General features: G+C 33.0%; 2 protein-coding genes across 8 annotated transcripts in view; both read left to right on the top strand.

Moving 5' to 3' along the window:
- LOC134687125 (katanin p60 ATPase-containing subunit A1-like) overlaps positions 1-8,104 on the top strand; it is a 32,670-nt gene extending 24,566 nt beyond the window's left edge. For all 6 annotated transcript variants that reach the window (XM_063547138.1, XM_063547136.1, XM_063547137.1 and 3 more), the window contains 2 exons: positions 698-824; positions 7,761-8,104. In XM_063547138.1, the coding sequence (XP_063403208.1) occupies positions 698-824; positions 7,761-7,959 (326 nt within the window). In that variant the 3' untranslated portion in view covers positions 7,960-8,104. The remainder of the gene's footprint in view (positions 1-697; positions 825-7,760) is intronic.
- A 4,864-nt stretch (positions 8,105-12,968) lies between these two features.
- The window catches only part of LOC134687122 (tumor necrosis factor alpha-induced protein 3-like), a 33,498-nt gene continuing 28,123 nt past the window's right edge, over positions 12,969-18,343 (top strand). The window contains exon 1 of one of the 2 annotated variants that reach the window (XM_063547126.1): positions 12,969-13,087. The gene's annotated coding sequence lies outside the window, so the exon portion shown is untranslated. Of the gene's footprint in view, positions 13,088-13,262; positions 13,363-18,343 lie in introns of those variants that run through there. The other variant, XM_063547127.1, reaches the window with a different exon arrangement.

The following is an 18,343-nucleotide window of genomic DNA, read 5'->3' as shown; positions in this document are numbered from 1 at the left end:
TTAGAACATTAATTTGTTCTTGGTATATATACCCTTTTCTCATCTACATTTATTACAATAATGAAGTGTTATGGTAAATTTAGGACAACAAACAACAACAAAAAAGTATTAACATCCAGGATTTTTATAAAAGAAAAAGAGGGTGGATTGATAACTACAGTAGCCAAAATGTGATTATTTGACAATCATGAAACTCCAAGGAGGAGCTCAGTCGATCATCATTCATTTTGATATGACAGAAAACATTTTTTGAGGTTCTTATAATGCTATGATGTTATCGTCGTCCAAAGACACATTTGGTTTCTGTACAATAACTTAAGTTAAAGTAAATGGATCTCTATGAAATTTTACAAGAAGGTTCAATACCACAAAAGGAAGGTTGGAATTGATTTTGGGGGTTATGGTTCAAACAGTTTAGGAATAAGGGGCCAAAACAAGCATGTTTGTAGTTTCCGGAAAATAACATGTAAGTGTATGGATATCTCTGAAATTTTGACACAAGGTTTCATATCACATAGGGAAGGCTGGGATTGAGGATTGAGGTAATTGCCCCAAACATGCAGGAATAATAGCGCAACAAGAAGGCCAAAAACAAGCATGTTTCTAGTTTCCAGACAATAACTTGTGTTTTAAGTGTATTGATCTCTCTTAAATTGTAATATCAAATACATAAATATTCAAATGTTTTTATTGACAGAGGAAGGAAGAGAAGAACTGCTGAAAATAAATCTAAAGGGAATAGATATCCATAAAGATGTGAAGCTGTCTTCACTGGCTGGTAATCTAGAGGGTTATTCTGGAGCTGACATAACTAATGTGTGCAGGTCAGTCTGATATACATAGATAACATATATAGATTCTAAGGTTATTCTGGAGCTGACATCACTAATGTGTGCAGGTCAGTCTGATATACATAGATCTACATATATAGAGTATGAGTCTTGATATAATGTAGGTATCATTGGATTCATTTATCATCTCCTGAAGGCTATACAGTAATTTTGAGTTGAAGTAATGTTTTATCAGTCATTGATTATTTGGTCTATCAATAGAGTTGTGTGTCTTTTATTTAAATGTTGTTTACATGTGCCTCTTATGTTAATGTTGTTTACATGCTTTAGTGAAATAAGTAAACAAGGTTGTCATGTTTTTAGCTCACCTGGCCTAAAAGGCCAAGTGAGCTTTTCTCATCACTTGGCGTCTGTCGTCGTCCGGCGTCGTTAACTTTTACAAAAATCTTCTCCTCTGAAACTACTGGGCCAAATTAAACCAAACTTGGCCACAATCATCATTGATGTATCTAGTTTAAAATTTGTGTTTTTTTACCCAGGTAACCAACCAAGATGGCCGCCATGGCTAAAAATAGAACATAGGGGTAAAATGCAGTTTTTGGCTTATAACTCAAAAACCAAAGCATTTAGAGCAAATCTGACAGGGGTCACATTGTTTATCAGGTCAAGATCTATCTGCCCTGAAATTTTCAGATGAATCAGACATTTCATTTTTGGGTTGCTGCCCCTAAATTGGTAATTTTAAGGAAATTTTACTGTTTTTGGTTATTATCTTGAATATTATTATAGATGGAGATAAACTGTAAACAGCAATAATGTTCAGCAAAGTAAGATTTACAAATAAGTCAACATGACCAAAATGGTCAGTTGACCCCTTTAGGAGTTATTGCCCTTTATAGTCAATTTTTAACCATTTTTCGTAAATCTCCATGATCTTTTACAAAAATCTTCTTCTCTGAAACTACCGGGCCAAATTAATCCAAACTTGGCCACAATCATCATTGATGTATCTAGTTTAAAAATTGTGTTTTTTGACCCGGCCAACCAACCAAGATGGCCGCCACGGCTAAAAATAGAACATGAAGGTTAAATGCAGTTTTTGGTTATTACTCAAAAACCAAAGCATTTACAGCAAATCTGACAAGGGGTAAAATTGTTTATCTGGTCAAGATCTATCTGCCCTGAAATTTTAAGATGAATGGGACAACCCGTTGTTGGGTTGCTGCCCCTGAATTGGTAATTTAAAGGAAATTTTGCTGTTTTTGGATATTATCTTGAATATTATTATGGATAGAGATCTGTAAACAGCAGAAATGTTCAGCAAAGTAAGATTTACAAATAAGTCAACAGGACCAAAATGGTCAGTTGACCCCTTTAGGAGTTATTGCCCTTTATAGTCAATTTTTAACCATTTTTCGTAAATCTAAGTTAACTTTTACAAAAATCTTCTCCTCTGAAACTACTGGGCCAAATTTTACCAAACATAGCCAGAAACATTATTAGGCTATCAAATTTAAAAATTGTGTTTTGTGACCGGGCAAACCAACCAAGATGGCCGCTACGCAAAAAATAGAACATAGGGGTAAAATGCAGTTTTTGGCTTATAACTCAAAAACCAAAGCATTTAGAGCAAATCTGACAAGGGGTAAAATCGTTTATCTGGTCAAGATCTATCTGCCCTGAAATATTTAGATGAATCGGACAACTCGTTGTTAGGTTGCTGCCCCTGAATTGGTAATTTTAAGGAAATTTTGCTGTTTTGGGTTATTATTTTGAATATTATTATAGACAGAGATAAACTGTAAACAGCAATAATGTACAGCAATTTAAGACTCAAAAATAAGTCAAAATGACCAAAATGGTCAATTGACCCCCTAAGAAGTTATTGTCCTTTATAATCAATTTTTAACAATATTCATAAAATTTGTAAATTTTTACTAACATTTTCCACTGAAACTACACGGACAAGTTCATTATAGATAGAGATAATTGTAAGCAGCAAGAATGTTCAGTAAAGTAAGATGTACAAACACATCACAATCACCTAAACACAATTTTGTCATGAACTGTCTGCTTCCTTTGTTTAAATCACATATACCAAGGTGAGCGACACAGGCTCTTTAGAGCCTCTAGTTTTGGTAGGTAAAGGTAAAAGTTAACCACAAATTGAAGAACAAATTGTTATGGTGAACATGTCTGTCTTGTTGGTTCATCTGACCTTGACCTCATTTACATTGATTGTTGATAATTCTAATATGACGTGCTTCTTTCGCTTTGTAAACAACACTGTGATAAAATTCTCGATATATCTATACTTAGCGCAGACTCAGAGATATACATAATAATGGCTGTTACAATATACTTCCCACGTAAATCTACATGTATTGGAACCTATTTGCAGACCCTTTGCCGATTTTATTGATTTAAAAAGTGCAATTAAAAAAAGACAAAATAACTGTTATTCTTATTCGGATGCATAATAAAAAGCAGTAATGCGCAAGAAGTCAGAGAAATCAACAAAATAAATATAAAATAAAATTCTGCAAAAGTCTATTAATTTTTTTGGCGCATTTAAGTCATTTCAAAACATGACGTCATACAAATGAAACCGCTCAAGTTGAAAGTTTTCTGTTACGTGAACCATCGAAATTTGTATGATATCGTATTAAAACTGATTTTTGAGGTAGGTTTTTTTTTTTTTTCTATTCTTTTGCATTATTTGCATTTTTACTAATATCAGCAATACATGGCGGCTCCTTAGTTACGAAATGTCAACTTTGGATTTGACAGAAGCTTACGAAAAAATCATGTGAACTAAAAATGGCAAATGTTGGGTTTGAGCATTAGAAGAATTAAACAGTTTTTATACGACCGCAAAAAATTTTGAGGTCGTATATTGCTATCACTACGTTGTCGTCGTCGTCCGAAGACGGATGGTTTCCGGATAATAGCTTTAGTATAAGTAAATAGAAATCAATAAAATTTTAACACAATGTATATAACCACAAAAGGAAGCTTGGGGGTTATGGTCCCTAAGGTTTAGGAATTAGGGGCCCAAAGGGGCCCAAAACAAGCATTTATCTAGTGTCAGTACAAAAAGTTGTGTATAAGTATTTCAATTGTTCTGAAATTGTACCACAATGTTAAATACCATAAGTAGAAGGTTGGGATATATTTTGTGGGCTATGGGGCAAACAGTATAGGAATAAAGGGTCAAAAAAGGGGCCAAAAACAAGTATTTTGGTAGTTTCAAGACAATAAATTGGAGTTATCTTTCTTTGTCCAGAATGGTTGTTGAATCACCAAAAACCAATGCTTTATGAAATCCTCTTTGAAAATTGGAGTTATCTTTCTTTGTCCAGAATAGTAGTTGAATCAACTTAAATCAATGCTATATACAATATACAATGCAATATTCACTTTACTACCAACTGATAAATTAAAGCAGTCTTTACCATTCAGTGATTACAAGCACTTTGATTACCATTCTAGGGTTATGCCCTTTACAAATGGAAAAATTGAAGAATTTTTTAGTTTCTGTTCTCTTAACTTAAGTTTGTCTCAACTTAATTTAATGAAATGTGTATATAATGCTTAAACTCAGTTTAAGTTCAATTTTTGGAAGCTTCACTTTTACACTTCTTGAGTTATGTCCCTTTATAATTTTAAATGCTAGCGGGGGCATCATCTGTGTCCCTTTGGACACATTCCCCATTTATTTTTTTGGGATACGATTGCTTTTAAGCAATCTGTAGATTTATACCATTGACTCAGGGTCATGCCATCACGTCAACCGTTTTATTCTAAACATCAAGGAACTTCTCAGATTCTTGAGATTGTCTTGCTTTAAATGGTATAAAAAACAAAAGGATTGAATTTAAACAACTGTCCTATAATGTTCTTCTCATAATCTTCATGTTTCGATATTTCCCTTGACTTGTATGCATGTTTTTAACAACACGGAAAATCAGAATTAAGCAGTATTTATATTTAGTGTTTTTATAAATTTAGAAACACGTCAGAGGGAATTCCCCAGTTTTGATAACATGCGAGAATTCTCTGAATTCCGATCGATAAATCTATTTCTGTCATAAGAACTGAATTGGAGTTTTCTTAAATGTCACCGTTTTGAAGCTAATATTTGATACTGTACTTCCTTAAAGAAATTGAGGTCGTTTTATTAACATTTAATATACGTCCTTGCTACAAATCACAAGTCTAGGGTTTGTTTACGTAAGTATGCGCATGCGTATAGTTTTCTTGACTTGAAGGGGTATCAGAGTGAATGGTTGCTCTGGATTCCCCACTCCATTGATTAATTTGAAACTCACGAGATCCTTTCTATGTCTGTCTGCTATTGAGGGTTATTGTTGTTGCATAATTTTAATCATATGCATCATTTAAATTAAAATAAATGTAGTCCACAACGTAAAGGTGTAACTAGAACACCCCTTCAGCCAAAGAGGAGTCTTCCTTATTATTGCTTCAAGTTGTCTCCCTTCCGTTAGTAACTTTCGTCCAAGGACGATACGTCGAGAAAAATTAATTTGTTCTGTCGATAGACGTCGTATTATATTAAAACCGATCGCAATTTAAACATAGGAATGTGTACGAAAAGGAGTCATGCCCACTGACCCAAAGGAAATTAAATATTTTAAGAGTTAGGAATGGGTTCCACCACGTAGGAAAATAGGCAATAAGGTACGAAGTGAAACACCTTCTCTCACTCTCAGTGACTGCTGTGGAAAGTAAACTTGGAATTGATAGTACAAAAATAAAACACATTGTTCATACACTTGTTTCAAGGATTGGCTATTTTTAAAGTTAAATAACTATTCAGATTACGTAAATAACATTTTACGAGCATTTTACACGTGCAGTTGAATTATTTTTGAAAATAATACTACATGTAATACATGTATCAATGAAAACAATGGCAATCGTATCCCTCATAGCAATCTGCTCTTTGATTAGAAGTAACTATTAATTAATATTAATTTTAACCATGACTGTATGTCATTTTATATTCATACTAGCCCTAATCGTTCAGGGTTCAACCTCTGTGGTCGTATAAAGCTGTGCCCTGCGGACAGGCCTGGGGTAATGGTAATTAGTAATTGTAATGCATTGTAATATTACATTTTTTTGATGTAATGCAAAGTAATTTGTAATGCACATTTTCTGCATTACAATTACATGTAATGTAATGATTACTTTTGTTAAAAATCAATGTAATACCTCCATTACTGTACATTACTTTTCATTACAAATTTGAAAAATACATGAAATTGAAGAATATTGTAAAATAGAAATAAAATATTAACAAAAACAAAAGAAAGTATTGAATAAAAGTATTGTCATAGTTAATTACTGTATTTAATAAATTGCATCAAACATTAACACACATATTAAGGTAAGAAATATAAAATTGTTAAAATCATTAAGTCTTAATCTTGGTTTCTGATATTTGTATAAAAAGATATTGGGAATATTTTGGTGTTTGGTGGTCTATGAAAAAAACTTCTAAAAAAAATATTAAACAAAACCATATAGATGGATGGAAAAAATATGAAGATGAAACTTTTTGTATTCTATACACACCTTACATGTATTTCAATGAAAGATTGAATATGTTAATCAACATTTTTACACCAAACTGGGGTTTGGATCCTGTCTGTGTTGTTATTTCACCTAATTAATATCAAATTGTTTTTATTGCAATCAAATCTTCTCAACTTATGTTTGTCTTCACAGAGCCCTTAGGCATTTAACAAGACAATCCTTTAATGACACATTTATTATATCTCTTTGAAATCCCTTTATGATGTCTTAATGATTAAGTGATCAATGATAAAAACAAAATTATATGATAATTTATTTATTTTTCACCACTGAAGAAACTTAAAAGTGACTTTTTCAGTTTTATGCCTGCTACTACTCCACCAAAGAGTAGACACAGGTTTGGTCCAGTACATGATTTTGACATTTACTTGTCAGAGCCATGTGAAGAAATGTCAATCAATCCACTGGAATACTTGAAGTCAAATTCAGTGCATTTTTCTTAAGCTAATACAGCTATATCAAGTATTTAGCCATTTCCTCCACATCAGCTACTGTTGAAAGGCTTTTTAGTATTAATTGCCAGAAAGGTTTACAGACCTGATCATTGTTCTCTTGACAGCATGTTTGAAACACTTATGATAATAAAGAGCAATGGACATGTTTTAAGTTAACCAGTATTTGAAGTCTATGTCTATAACACTGTACATATACATGTACCCCAGTAATAATTTCTTATACAAATCTGTTTTTGAAATGTTTTTAGTTTTTATATTGAAAAAGTAATGTGTAATGTAATGCATTACACAGGCAAAGTAATTGTAATGTAATGCATTACATTTGAGAAAAAATGTAATTGTAATTGTAATGGAAGAATCACAAAGTAATTGTAATGTAATGCATTACATTGCAATGTAATGACCCCAGGCCTGCTAGCGGAGCATCTGTTTTATCTAGCTTTTATTCACGAAATAACCCATGTAAGCTATGGATTTTTGAAGATATTTGAGCTTTATCAAATTGGGAGTAAAAAAGATCAGCCACACACACACCAAACCAACCCTCGCTTCAGTATTTTAATGACTGTATTTGTCCTTTTAGAATCGAAATAATTCATGGAAGCCATAGATTGTTGGAAATTTACACATGGCCTGGGCCGTGATATTCGTTAATTTTATCCTGAGCGTTAGCCATGTGTAAATTTCGAACAATCTATGGCTTCCATGAATTATTTCTTAATTTTAAGATTTGGTGATACATGTAGTTGTAGTAAAACCATGTGCACTTGTTTTTCACTAACAGTCCAATTTCAAACACCAATAAAATGTTCACAATAAAATATATGAAAATGAAGTAAGTGTATTGACTACCATCAAACATAATTATATCTGCCCATATTATATTTTGTAGAGATGCCGCCATGATGTCCTTTAGGAGAAGAATTAGTGGTTTGACACCAGAACAAGTCAGGAATATTCCTAAAGAAGAATTAGAAGTACCACCCAACATGGATGACTTTGAAATGGCCATTAAAAAGGTCAACAAAAGTGTCTCAGCACAAGATCTGGAAAAATACCAAAACTGGATGAAAGAGTTTGGTTCTGTGTAAAGTGAAACAAAGCTGATTAAAATTACTGCATTAATATCGTTTCCAAAATATTAATATATTTATAAAGATTTTGTTTTATGGTTTGACTCAAATATGAGAAACCTTCAAATGTATGATAAGTTTGAAAATAAATTGCATAAATTCATTTTAAGTTATATGTATATGATTCTTACATATTTTTTTTTACTGAACATACCTGCAAAAAGCTAATGAACAAAATCTGATGACTCTTTGCACTGTCCACAATAGTAGGGTGTGTTTGTTCATCTGTCCACTGTAATTCTGTGGACTGTTTAAGTATAGTATTTAAAAGTAGTTTGAATGAAGTAGGTTGGCTTTTGTGAATAGTGCAAATATGAGTAAGAGAAAACTATATAGATATAAGAAGATGTGGTATGAGTGCCAATGAGACAACTCTCCATCCAAGTCACAATTTGTAAAAAGTAAACCTGTATAGGTCAAAGTACTTCCTTCAACACGGAGCCTTGGCTCACAATGAACAGCAAATTAAAAAGGGACCCAAAATGACTAGTGTTAAACAATTCAAACGGGGAAAACAAGCCATCTAACCTTTGTATTAAAAGAGAACACTTATGAAACATAAAAAATATCTTAATGGGCATTTTATTCTGACCTACATTTCGTTGTTCAATGATGTCAGTCTTTTGATTTTTCCTGTTCCACATTGAGTTGAAATGGGCTCGTCCCAAGTCAGTAGCCTTTAATTCATGGGTTGTCATTTGTTTCTTTATATCATATTTGATTTGCATTTATTGTTTTGTTAATAATTTAGTCTGTTAGTTTCCTCATCTGAATTGTTTTACATTTGTCATGTCAGGGCCTTTTATAGTTTTTGGGGTATTGCTCATTGTTGGAGGATGTACTGTGATCATAGTTGATAACTTTTCTACTTTCAATTGGTCTCTGGTGGTCAGTAGTGGAATGTTGTCTTGTTGGCTGATGAGAGTATGACATATCAAATGATATATTGACCTACCTTTGCCAGATTATTAAATATATTTATGGGCAAATCACAGGTTTATTGGAAAGGTATTCTTTTTGGTGTTTGGAATGAGTTGCCAATTGATATTATTAAAATGTTGACAAAAAAGTAGAAAAACGATAAGATAAATGTTATTCCTGCTCACTTAATTAATAACTCATGTAGGTCAATGAATCCCTCACTTTAATTAAGAAATAATTCATGGAGGCTTGAATTTATACTGATTTTACCACGGGTTGACATGTGCACTTTATGTTAAATATTTTAAAGCTATCAAACTTGCAGTACTATGAATAATGAATGAGAAGAAAATAATGATGATCTTTACTATATTAAATCCAAAGGAAGAATTGACAGTAACATGGTCAAAGATGGGTCATTTGAGGCTGGAATACTAGCCCCATGTTACCACTCACAGGCATATGTCTCTGAAAAAAAATCCTATAACACATTAAGGTTTATATTGAATCTTTTCAGAGACAAGTTCCTGTGAGGCTATTTCCATCAGACAAGCCATATTGCACTTAGATTAAAATTCAGGTGTATGGAACACTTAATCATGAGTGACATGTCATGCTCATTTTTATGTGAGGCACAAAAAATGATGCATTCTAAGCAATTCATTTTCATGGATTGTTAATTTTCATAAATTTTGACAACAGTAATGCATTCTCCATAAAGATAAATATGGAAATGGAGAATGTGTCAAAGAGAAAACAACCCAACCAATGAGCAGACAACAGCTGAAGGCCAACAATGGGTCCTCAATGCATCGGAAACTCCCGCACCCGGAGGCATCTTTAAGCTGGCCCCTGAACAAAAATGTATACTAGTTTAGTGATAATGAATGTCATACACATGTTTTGTTGAAATCCTAACATAAATAATTTGCATACAATTTGTGATCAAAAATTAATTACTTGACATCAAGAAAAAGTTTGGAATAGCATGTAATACCACAAGTCCACATTTCCCCTAGGAATTATTGGGGTAAATTTTCCAAGTCCAAGGACCATAACTCTGTACAAAATCATCAGACTGGAACAAAATTTGAACTTGATCTGTAACATGTCATGATTAACCTTTATACCAATTATCAAATCAATATGTTCATGCATGATGGAAACAAGTGAGAAAACTGATTATTTGAGTTCTAAGTCCAAGGGCCATAACTCTGTATATAATCATTAGACTGGACCAAAATTCGAACTTGATATGTAACTAAGTATGGTGCTGAACAATAATAGGAAGAAAATCCAGTTTGCTACACAGAGATTAAGACAATCATCAAATCTCTGTTCAACAATCCTTTCAGTGCAACAAGACAGTTACCACCAGCTAACAAGATCTGAAAAAAATACCATCTTCAGACTCATGACAGGAGATAACAAACCGTGGATCAATCAACATCTTTTAAAAGTCATGAAAGTTGTTCCATCTCCAATGTGTCCTTGTGGAAGAGCAGAACTGGATAGTGCACACCTCTTACAGTCATGCAAGATCTATCAGGCACAACGATATAAGATATGGTATTCAGAAACGTCATTCAAAGAGAAGCTATATGGAACAGTGGATGCCCTTCAATAGACCACTATATTTGTTGAGGAGACTGGTATTTAAGTGTAAAGGCAAACGACAAGAAGATGATTTGTAACTTGTCATGATAAAACTACTAGTATATACCAATCATCAATATCAATATATTCAAGCCTGACAAAAGAAAAGCGGAAAACTGATTATTTGAGTGAATCTTCTTAGTTCTCTGCACAAAATCGTCAGACCAGAACTAAATTCGAACTTGATCTGTGACAGACAGACAGATTAACTCGATCAAAAATTCGTTTAAAATGGTTGAATTTGTAAAGTTTACATTTACTAACAGTTTTCCTCAGACATTGACCTCGTTTTCTTGTTTCAGATGCCTTTGTTTATTTTTTTGGTGGTATTGATCTGTTTCTCATACACTATAAGCACTTGCGGAAAATATATTATCCAGTCAGGTTATCTTTTAAATTGTTGATTGCTTAACGTCCAGTGGCAAATATCAAATTGCTGACGATGAAACATACGAGATAAATGACAAAAGTGGGCAGTGGTTGACTAACATAAAATCGCGAATAAGGCAAAAATCGGATTTTTAAAGTTTTATTTCACATTTCGCTTTCTTTCGATTTTTACCGGATTTTGAAAAAGACGAAAACGCTAAACAGCCTCATCCGCCGGGTTCCATATCTTTCGCGTCGGAATTTCCTAGTTATTACATCTATAGATTTATTTATTTTTAATCCTAGCATAGACAATATAGACAATGATTTATTCGCACAAACACATTTACATTAAATGGTTATGGCATACAAAATTTAGACAATAAACTTACAATAGTTAAATATTAAACATTTTCAATTCAACGGGTGTGTCAGTTGTCAGAGTAATTAAAAACATATTTGTCCATCTGTTTAAGATATATGTTACATTAAGTTAAGATATTAAAGAATGTGTCAATACATGGTTTAAAAAGAATAAATAAAGCATAAATGCTATTTAGAAAAAAGGAGATTCATTCCCCAAATGCCTGAGTACTAGATTTGAACTCTGTCAATCCTGAAGTACAGTAACTACTTATATATCTATAATACTAAAATTACGAGGTCCAAATTGTCAGCCGTCATCACGTAAAAACGACGAATCAAAGAATTCAACTTTATATATAACTAATATAGTACACAGGTGTAGATTAAAAATTACACGACTCCAGGCCCTTTTGTTTTCCAAGTAATTAAATATTGCCAATAAGTAAGAAGTTCCGAGTCGAGTCCGATACCGATACCAATAGTATATTCACCTGTTACCTATTACCTTATCTGTACGTTCCGCATCTGACAGGAGCACCACCAAACGGTGTATTTAAGACTATGTTATTTACACGGGTCATAATCACAGGGTTGACACTACTAAACTCCATCAACAATTGTCAAATTGTTACCTATTGTAGTATTTTAATCAGTAAGACTTTCTAAGATAACAAAACGAATATTAATCACAGTTCAAGTTCGACGGGTTCAAACAGAAAGATTTGAAAACAGAGAAAACTGTGTATCTTATAATCAGCATGACTTTATCAGATGACAATAATAATACTGAAATAAGGCTTACAATAGTTATATATACTTTAATTCAGTCATGGACCCGCGATATCACGGGTGTGTTCTAGTATAGATAAAACATGTGGTTTGAGTGCCAATTAGACTACTCGATCTCAATACAAGTCATAAACATAGTAAAAAGTAAACCACTTATCACTTGATTTCTGGCAAATATTTAGAATAATACTTCCAGGTTTCAAAGTAGAATGCAAACACATCCAGGTTTCAATTATATGGGATGTATCCTTCACGTGATACGGGTAACATACGGCAAGATCCGGTAGTCATATGTGCTTTTCAATACAAAATACTCATTGTCACATTGTGTCCTATAAATTCCCTCCAGAAGTTGAAATTTAAGTCCGTTCCGATTTCGCTCTATATATATATATATATAAGTTGTATGTGGTTCAAATATAATCTATAGAGAGGATATGGCAATTTTCGACTGAGAGATTTGGTAAGTGTGTTCTGCTTCACACAGAAAAAAACCCCATCTACTCTTATTGGAATACGGAACGTGCCACTTGGAATGATTTTTTATGATTCCGTGGAAAGTACCACGTTCATTCGTTAAAAACTGTGACCTTGAACCGGAAATTATCTTCCTATAAATGTACCGACTGTAAATCAATTACGAACATCAAACTTTGAGGTGGACTTCGTACATGTACACCCAAAGAATTTGAGGACTGTAAGATCCGGAACATCAATCCCTTTAATCTTAACCTTTATGTGTGTAAATTAATCATATCTTACAAACAATTTAATCATTTAATACTTCATTATTTAATTCATAAATTACTTTTGGAAATTCCCTACACATATCTACACTATATACGATTTACTTCGTAACCCGGAAGGAGTGTAAGATTTATAAATGTAGTATGTTGGGGATTTTCAATAGTTGTTAGTTGTAGAATAATAAAAAAAAAAACATGGTTAAAAGAGGTAAAATTCATTTTCACTGATCAAAAGAAAGGTAATTTTATCATTATGCTTATTTTCCTTTTAGTTTTATGTTTAAAATATGTCATATGCCATTTTTCACTTAGTAAGAACAAATTCATTCATTGTTACGAATGCACCAATCAAAATTGTGACATGTAAATAGTTTGAACTATTTAAATTTAAGCAAACATTTCTAAATTTTAGAACGCAATTAGTAAACGACTTATAGAGATACACAGAATTACTTTATGATATACGCCATAAACCCACCAGATTCCAAATCGGACGTAAATTTCTAGTTTATATGTAAGTTTAACTAAGAGTCTGTTGTTTTTTGTATACCTAGTATAGTCACTAGTACTACAGCCAGACCCAGCCTACTTCACCACCTCCAATCGCCTATTCAAACATGATAGATCTCCTTGCATTTGGTTTTCCATGTAATATATTAATCCTCATAAAAATGTTCTCTTATTTGTCGAGTTTTTAAATTAGGACTTTTTCTCCTTATAAAAGGTCCATTTTCTATAAATGATGCCTTGTTTCAGAATAAGAAGTAGAACTAAATGGATTTGGTCAAAGTTGCTTGTGATTAACCTTCAAGCAAAAAAATGTTGAAGATTTCAAATAAAAATGTCCATACATGGTGAACCTTCAGCGCCATGTAAGGATATCCGTCAGTTAGCGAGATTTTGAAATTAAATGAAAATAATCTCAGACATGAAACATATTGCCGGATGATTATTCTATTCCTAGAAATAATACACTATAATATAAATTCGATGCGTTCGTAGATCGCTATGCTGTATTAACTTTCATCATGAACAAGAGTTAGGTTCTGGTTGGGTGTTCAGATAAGAGAATAATGGGCCAATACTGTAAAAACAAGAAAAAATAATTTAGACAAATATATGTACGAAAAATAAAAAATATAGAAATTTGGATCCTGAAATTCAAAGAAATATAAAGAATAGAGAAAACTGAACTACAAATTTCTTAAGAATGCAATAATGAAGGACCCCATCTAAACCTCCAAGGTTTATATAGTATACAGGGTATTGAATACTAATACGCTATAGGACAATATAGGATTTATAGGGAATATCTAAAACAACAGGAGGATTAGCAATAACTTGGGACCTAAAACCTACACATATAAAGATAATTAATGAGAGAATTCTCTCTCGGATCTAAAACACGGCAACTGGTAATTTTGTGGATTTGGTAGAAATACCAAAATATTATCTCACATTGATTGTATCACTCAAAATTTAACCGCTTTTAAAATTATAAACATGTTATAATTTCCAGACTGATATGACAACTTAGTGGTAAAGATTTAAATTATAGCTAATTTCCTAATGAGAGCGAATTTCCTAATGCTTGTAGAGTTGGTTGAATTGCTTGTATAAACGTTAGCTGAAGCATTGTACGTAAATATTGACCTCTGCAAACAATATCGACAGGCATAGTTAAACTTGTATATATTATATCTTAATTTAAATGAATGTAATTCCAATTCTAATTGTAAAATATACAAACAAAGCAAGCAAGGTAACCAAAGTCTTACTCTACATACATTGGGAAATTAGCTCTAACTTATTCATTCAAAATTGTTTAGGTTGAAATCACGATGTAGACACTTGTGCACGCCAGTTGATGATAATCCTCTATGCATTTGACGCTTTTCCATCAAGGATGGCCTTTTCAAATATTCTTTTAACATGTATACACGGTCACATATGTCAAATATTTAAAGATATATAATGCTTTTAAAGTAAGAAATGCTGTTCTGTGTTGAACACATTTTCGACCTTTAACTGGCGAAGGGGTATGCCCCTTTAATCGCATTTGGTACGATGTCTTGCATTACATTTATACACACAAAAGCAAAGGAATCAATCCTTCCTAAAAGAAAAAATGGAACAAAAATTCAGAAAAAAGTGTACTTAACTTTTAGTACGTCAGGAGTCAACATAAACTAAACTTTATCTTAAAATACAGTCTTATTTTCGAATCGCACCAACTGGCAACGACAGTAAAATATGTCGAAGTTGTGATATATATACATGATATATATGAGCTTGACTGCATAATAAAAATATGCGTCTTTAATAAATTACAAGTGTGGACACAAATCGGTGTGGATTATATTTTTTTATTGGTGTTAGTATTTGACAGTGTCTTGTCCACTTAGTTTATATATTGGTTGTGCCCCACCAGATTTTTTCCTCATTCTGATCCCTTTCTAAGATTCTCACATAGCGCCATTCACCAAACTACTAGTATGTCCACAATGACAGCCATTTTGGACAGATATTCAGATAAGCAGCAAAAGCTTAAAATTAGAAAAGAGCATGTTTCAACATTAATCTTTTTAAACATAAAATATATTACTTCTCCTAAAGATACAACCACGTGTATAAATGACCAAATCGAGATTCTGATGGTGTTTTAATATTTTGTCACTCTTAACTGACGATAGAAATTTGATGCTTCGTTCATTTTTTTATCTATGACTTATATTAGGATTTTTGTTAACTCTAATATATAATTACTTTCACGTAGCTTATGTAGATTTTAGCAATGACGAATTAACACAAGCACTTCTAAATTGTAATTTCTAATTATTGGAACTATTGTGATCCAAACTCATTTACTCTTATAAATGATTTTACTGATAGTAGCTTCTTATTAGTGACGTTTATTAATGGTAGTTTTCTTTGAAGTCATCTTTAGTTATGATAGCTTCTTAATTATAATTACAGACGGTAGCTTCAAGCAAATTAACATTTTAAATATTACTTAATGCTGATTGTTAACAAACTCGATTGATAGTTGTATATTGTTAATGTTCAGTACTGACACTTAATTCGGTTGTTTTGTTGATTGTTGTCTCGCATACTTGAGTGTTTTTGTTCTTTGTTTTTCTCACTGACGAAAACTTACTCAAGTGCTTTTTTGTTGCTGTTCTTACTAAATGGCACTGACTTCAGAACGTTTGCTATTTGTTTTTCTCACAGACACCTATTGCAGTGCTTTTTATTGCTGTTTTAATTGACACGTACTTGAGTGCTTGGGTTTATTGCTATTCTCACTGACACGTACTTCAGTGTTTTATGGATTGTCGTTCTTATTGACATGTACTTCAGTGCTTTTGTTGATTGCTGTTCTCGCAGACACGTACTTCTGTGCTTTTTGTTAATTACTGTTCTCACAGACACGTACTTCAGTGCTATTGTTGAATGCTGTTCTCACAGACACGTACTTCAGTGCTTTTGTTGATTGCTGTTCTCTCTGGCACGTACTTCTGTGCTTTTGTTGATTGCTATTCTCACTGACACGTACTTCTGTGCTTTGTAGATTGATGTTACTTCAGTGCTTTTGTTGATTTTTGTTCTTACAGACACGTACTTCAGTGCTTTTTGTTAATTGCTGTTATAACTGACACTTATTTCAGTGCTTTTGTTGATTGCTGTTCTCACTAACACTTATTTCAGTGCTTTTGTTGATTGCTGTTCTAACTGACACTTATTTCAGTGCTTTTGTTGATTGCTGTTCTCACTGACACTTACTTCAGTGCTTTTGTTCATTGCTATTCTCACTGACACGTACTTCAGTGCTTTGTTGATTGCTGTTCTCACAGACACGTACTTCAGTGCTTTTGTTAATTGCTATTCCCACACACATATTTCTGTGCGTTTGTTGATTGCTGTTCTCACTGACACGTACTTCAGTGCTTTTTGTTGATTGTTGTTCTGACACTTACTTCAGTATTTCTGTTGATTGGTGTTCTCACTGACGCTTTCTTCAGTGTTTTGTTGGTTGCTTTTCTCACTGACATTTAATTCTGTGTTTTTATCAATAGCTGTTGTCACCGAAACTTACTTCAGTGTTTTCGTTCATTGCTGTTCTCATCGACACTTATTTCAGTGCTTTTATTGATTGCTGTTCTCACTTACACGTAATTCAGTGCTTTGCTGATTGCTGTTCTCACTGACGCGTACTTTTGTGCTTTTGTTAATTGCTGTTTTCACAGACACGTGCTTCATTGCTTTTATTGATTGCTGTTCTCACTGGCACTTACACGTAATTCAGTGTTTTGTTGATTTCTGTTTTCACTTGCACGTACTTCAGTGCTATAGTAAATTGTTGTTCTCACTGACACGTACTTCAGTGCTTTTGTTAATTGCTGTTTTCACTTATACGTAATTCAGTGTTTTGTTGATTGCTGTTCTCACTGACACGTACTTCAGTGCTTTAGTTGATTGTTGTTCTGACACATACTTCTGTATTTTGTTGATTGCTGTTCTCACTGACACTTACTTCAGTGTTTTTGTTGATTGATATTCTCACTGACACGTACTTCAGTGCTTTTTGTTAATTGCTGTTCTCACAGACACTTATTTCAGTGCTTTCTGTTAATTGTTCTCACTGACACTTATTTCAGTGCTTTTTGTTAATTGCTGTTCTCAATGACACGTACTTCAGTGCTTTTTGTCAATTGCTGTTCTCACATACACGTACTTCAATGCTTTTTGTTAATTGCTGTTCTCACATACACGTACTTCAATGCTTTTTGTTAATTGCTGTTCTCACAGACACGTACTTCAGTGCTTTTTGTTAATTGCTGTTCTCACAGACATGTACTTAAATGCTTTGTTGATTGCTTTTCTCACCGACACGTACTTCAGTGGTTTTTTTTAATTGCTGTTCTCACAGACACGTACTTCAGTGCTTTGTTAATTGCTGTTCTCACGGACACTTACTTCAGTGTTTTGTTGATTGCTGTTCTCACTGACACTTATTTCAGTGCTTTTATTGATTGCTGTTCTCGCTGATGCTTCAGTGGATATTTATATTGCTGTTTTCACTTACTGGCGCATTTAATTCAGTGTATTTGTTGATTGCTATTCTCACTTACTGACACTTACTTCAGTGTCCAGTTAATTGACATGTCTTTAGACAGTAATATTTTCTTTAAAAAAGAAATAACAGCTTTAATACTTTTGTAAATGTATTACCAAATACTGACAATGAAGATTTTTTTCATGTGCTTAGTTACTGGTGAAATTCAGCAATTTTTCCATTTGTAAAGTAGCATAACTCTAGAATGGTAAAAGTTACACTACCCAAGTTCATACATTGAGCTGTGGTTTGTGGTTATGTTCAAGACTGTATGAGTATTTGGACCGTACTTGTACGGTCTGGACCGTATACTCGTATGGTCCGACCATACGCGTACGGTCGGACTGTATGAGTATTCGTGTATGGTCCAGTACGAGCT

This window comes from Mytilus trossulus, chromosome 10 (genome assembly GCF_036588685.1).
Source record: "Mytilus trossulus isolate FHL-02 chromosome 10, PNRI_Mtr1.1.1.hap1, whole genome shotgun sequence".
In the NCBI taxonomy this organism is placed as follows: domain Eukaryota; kingdom Metazoa; phylum Mollusca; class Bivalvia; order Mytilida; family Mytilidae; genus Mytilus; species Mytilus trossulus.
Note: the sequence above shows the minus strand (reverse complement) of the source record. Positions and strands in the feature narration are given on the sequence as shown.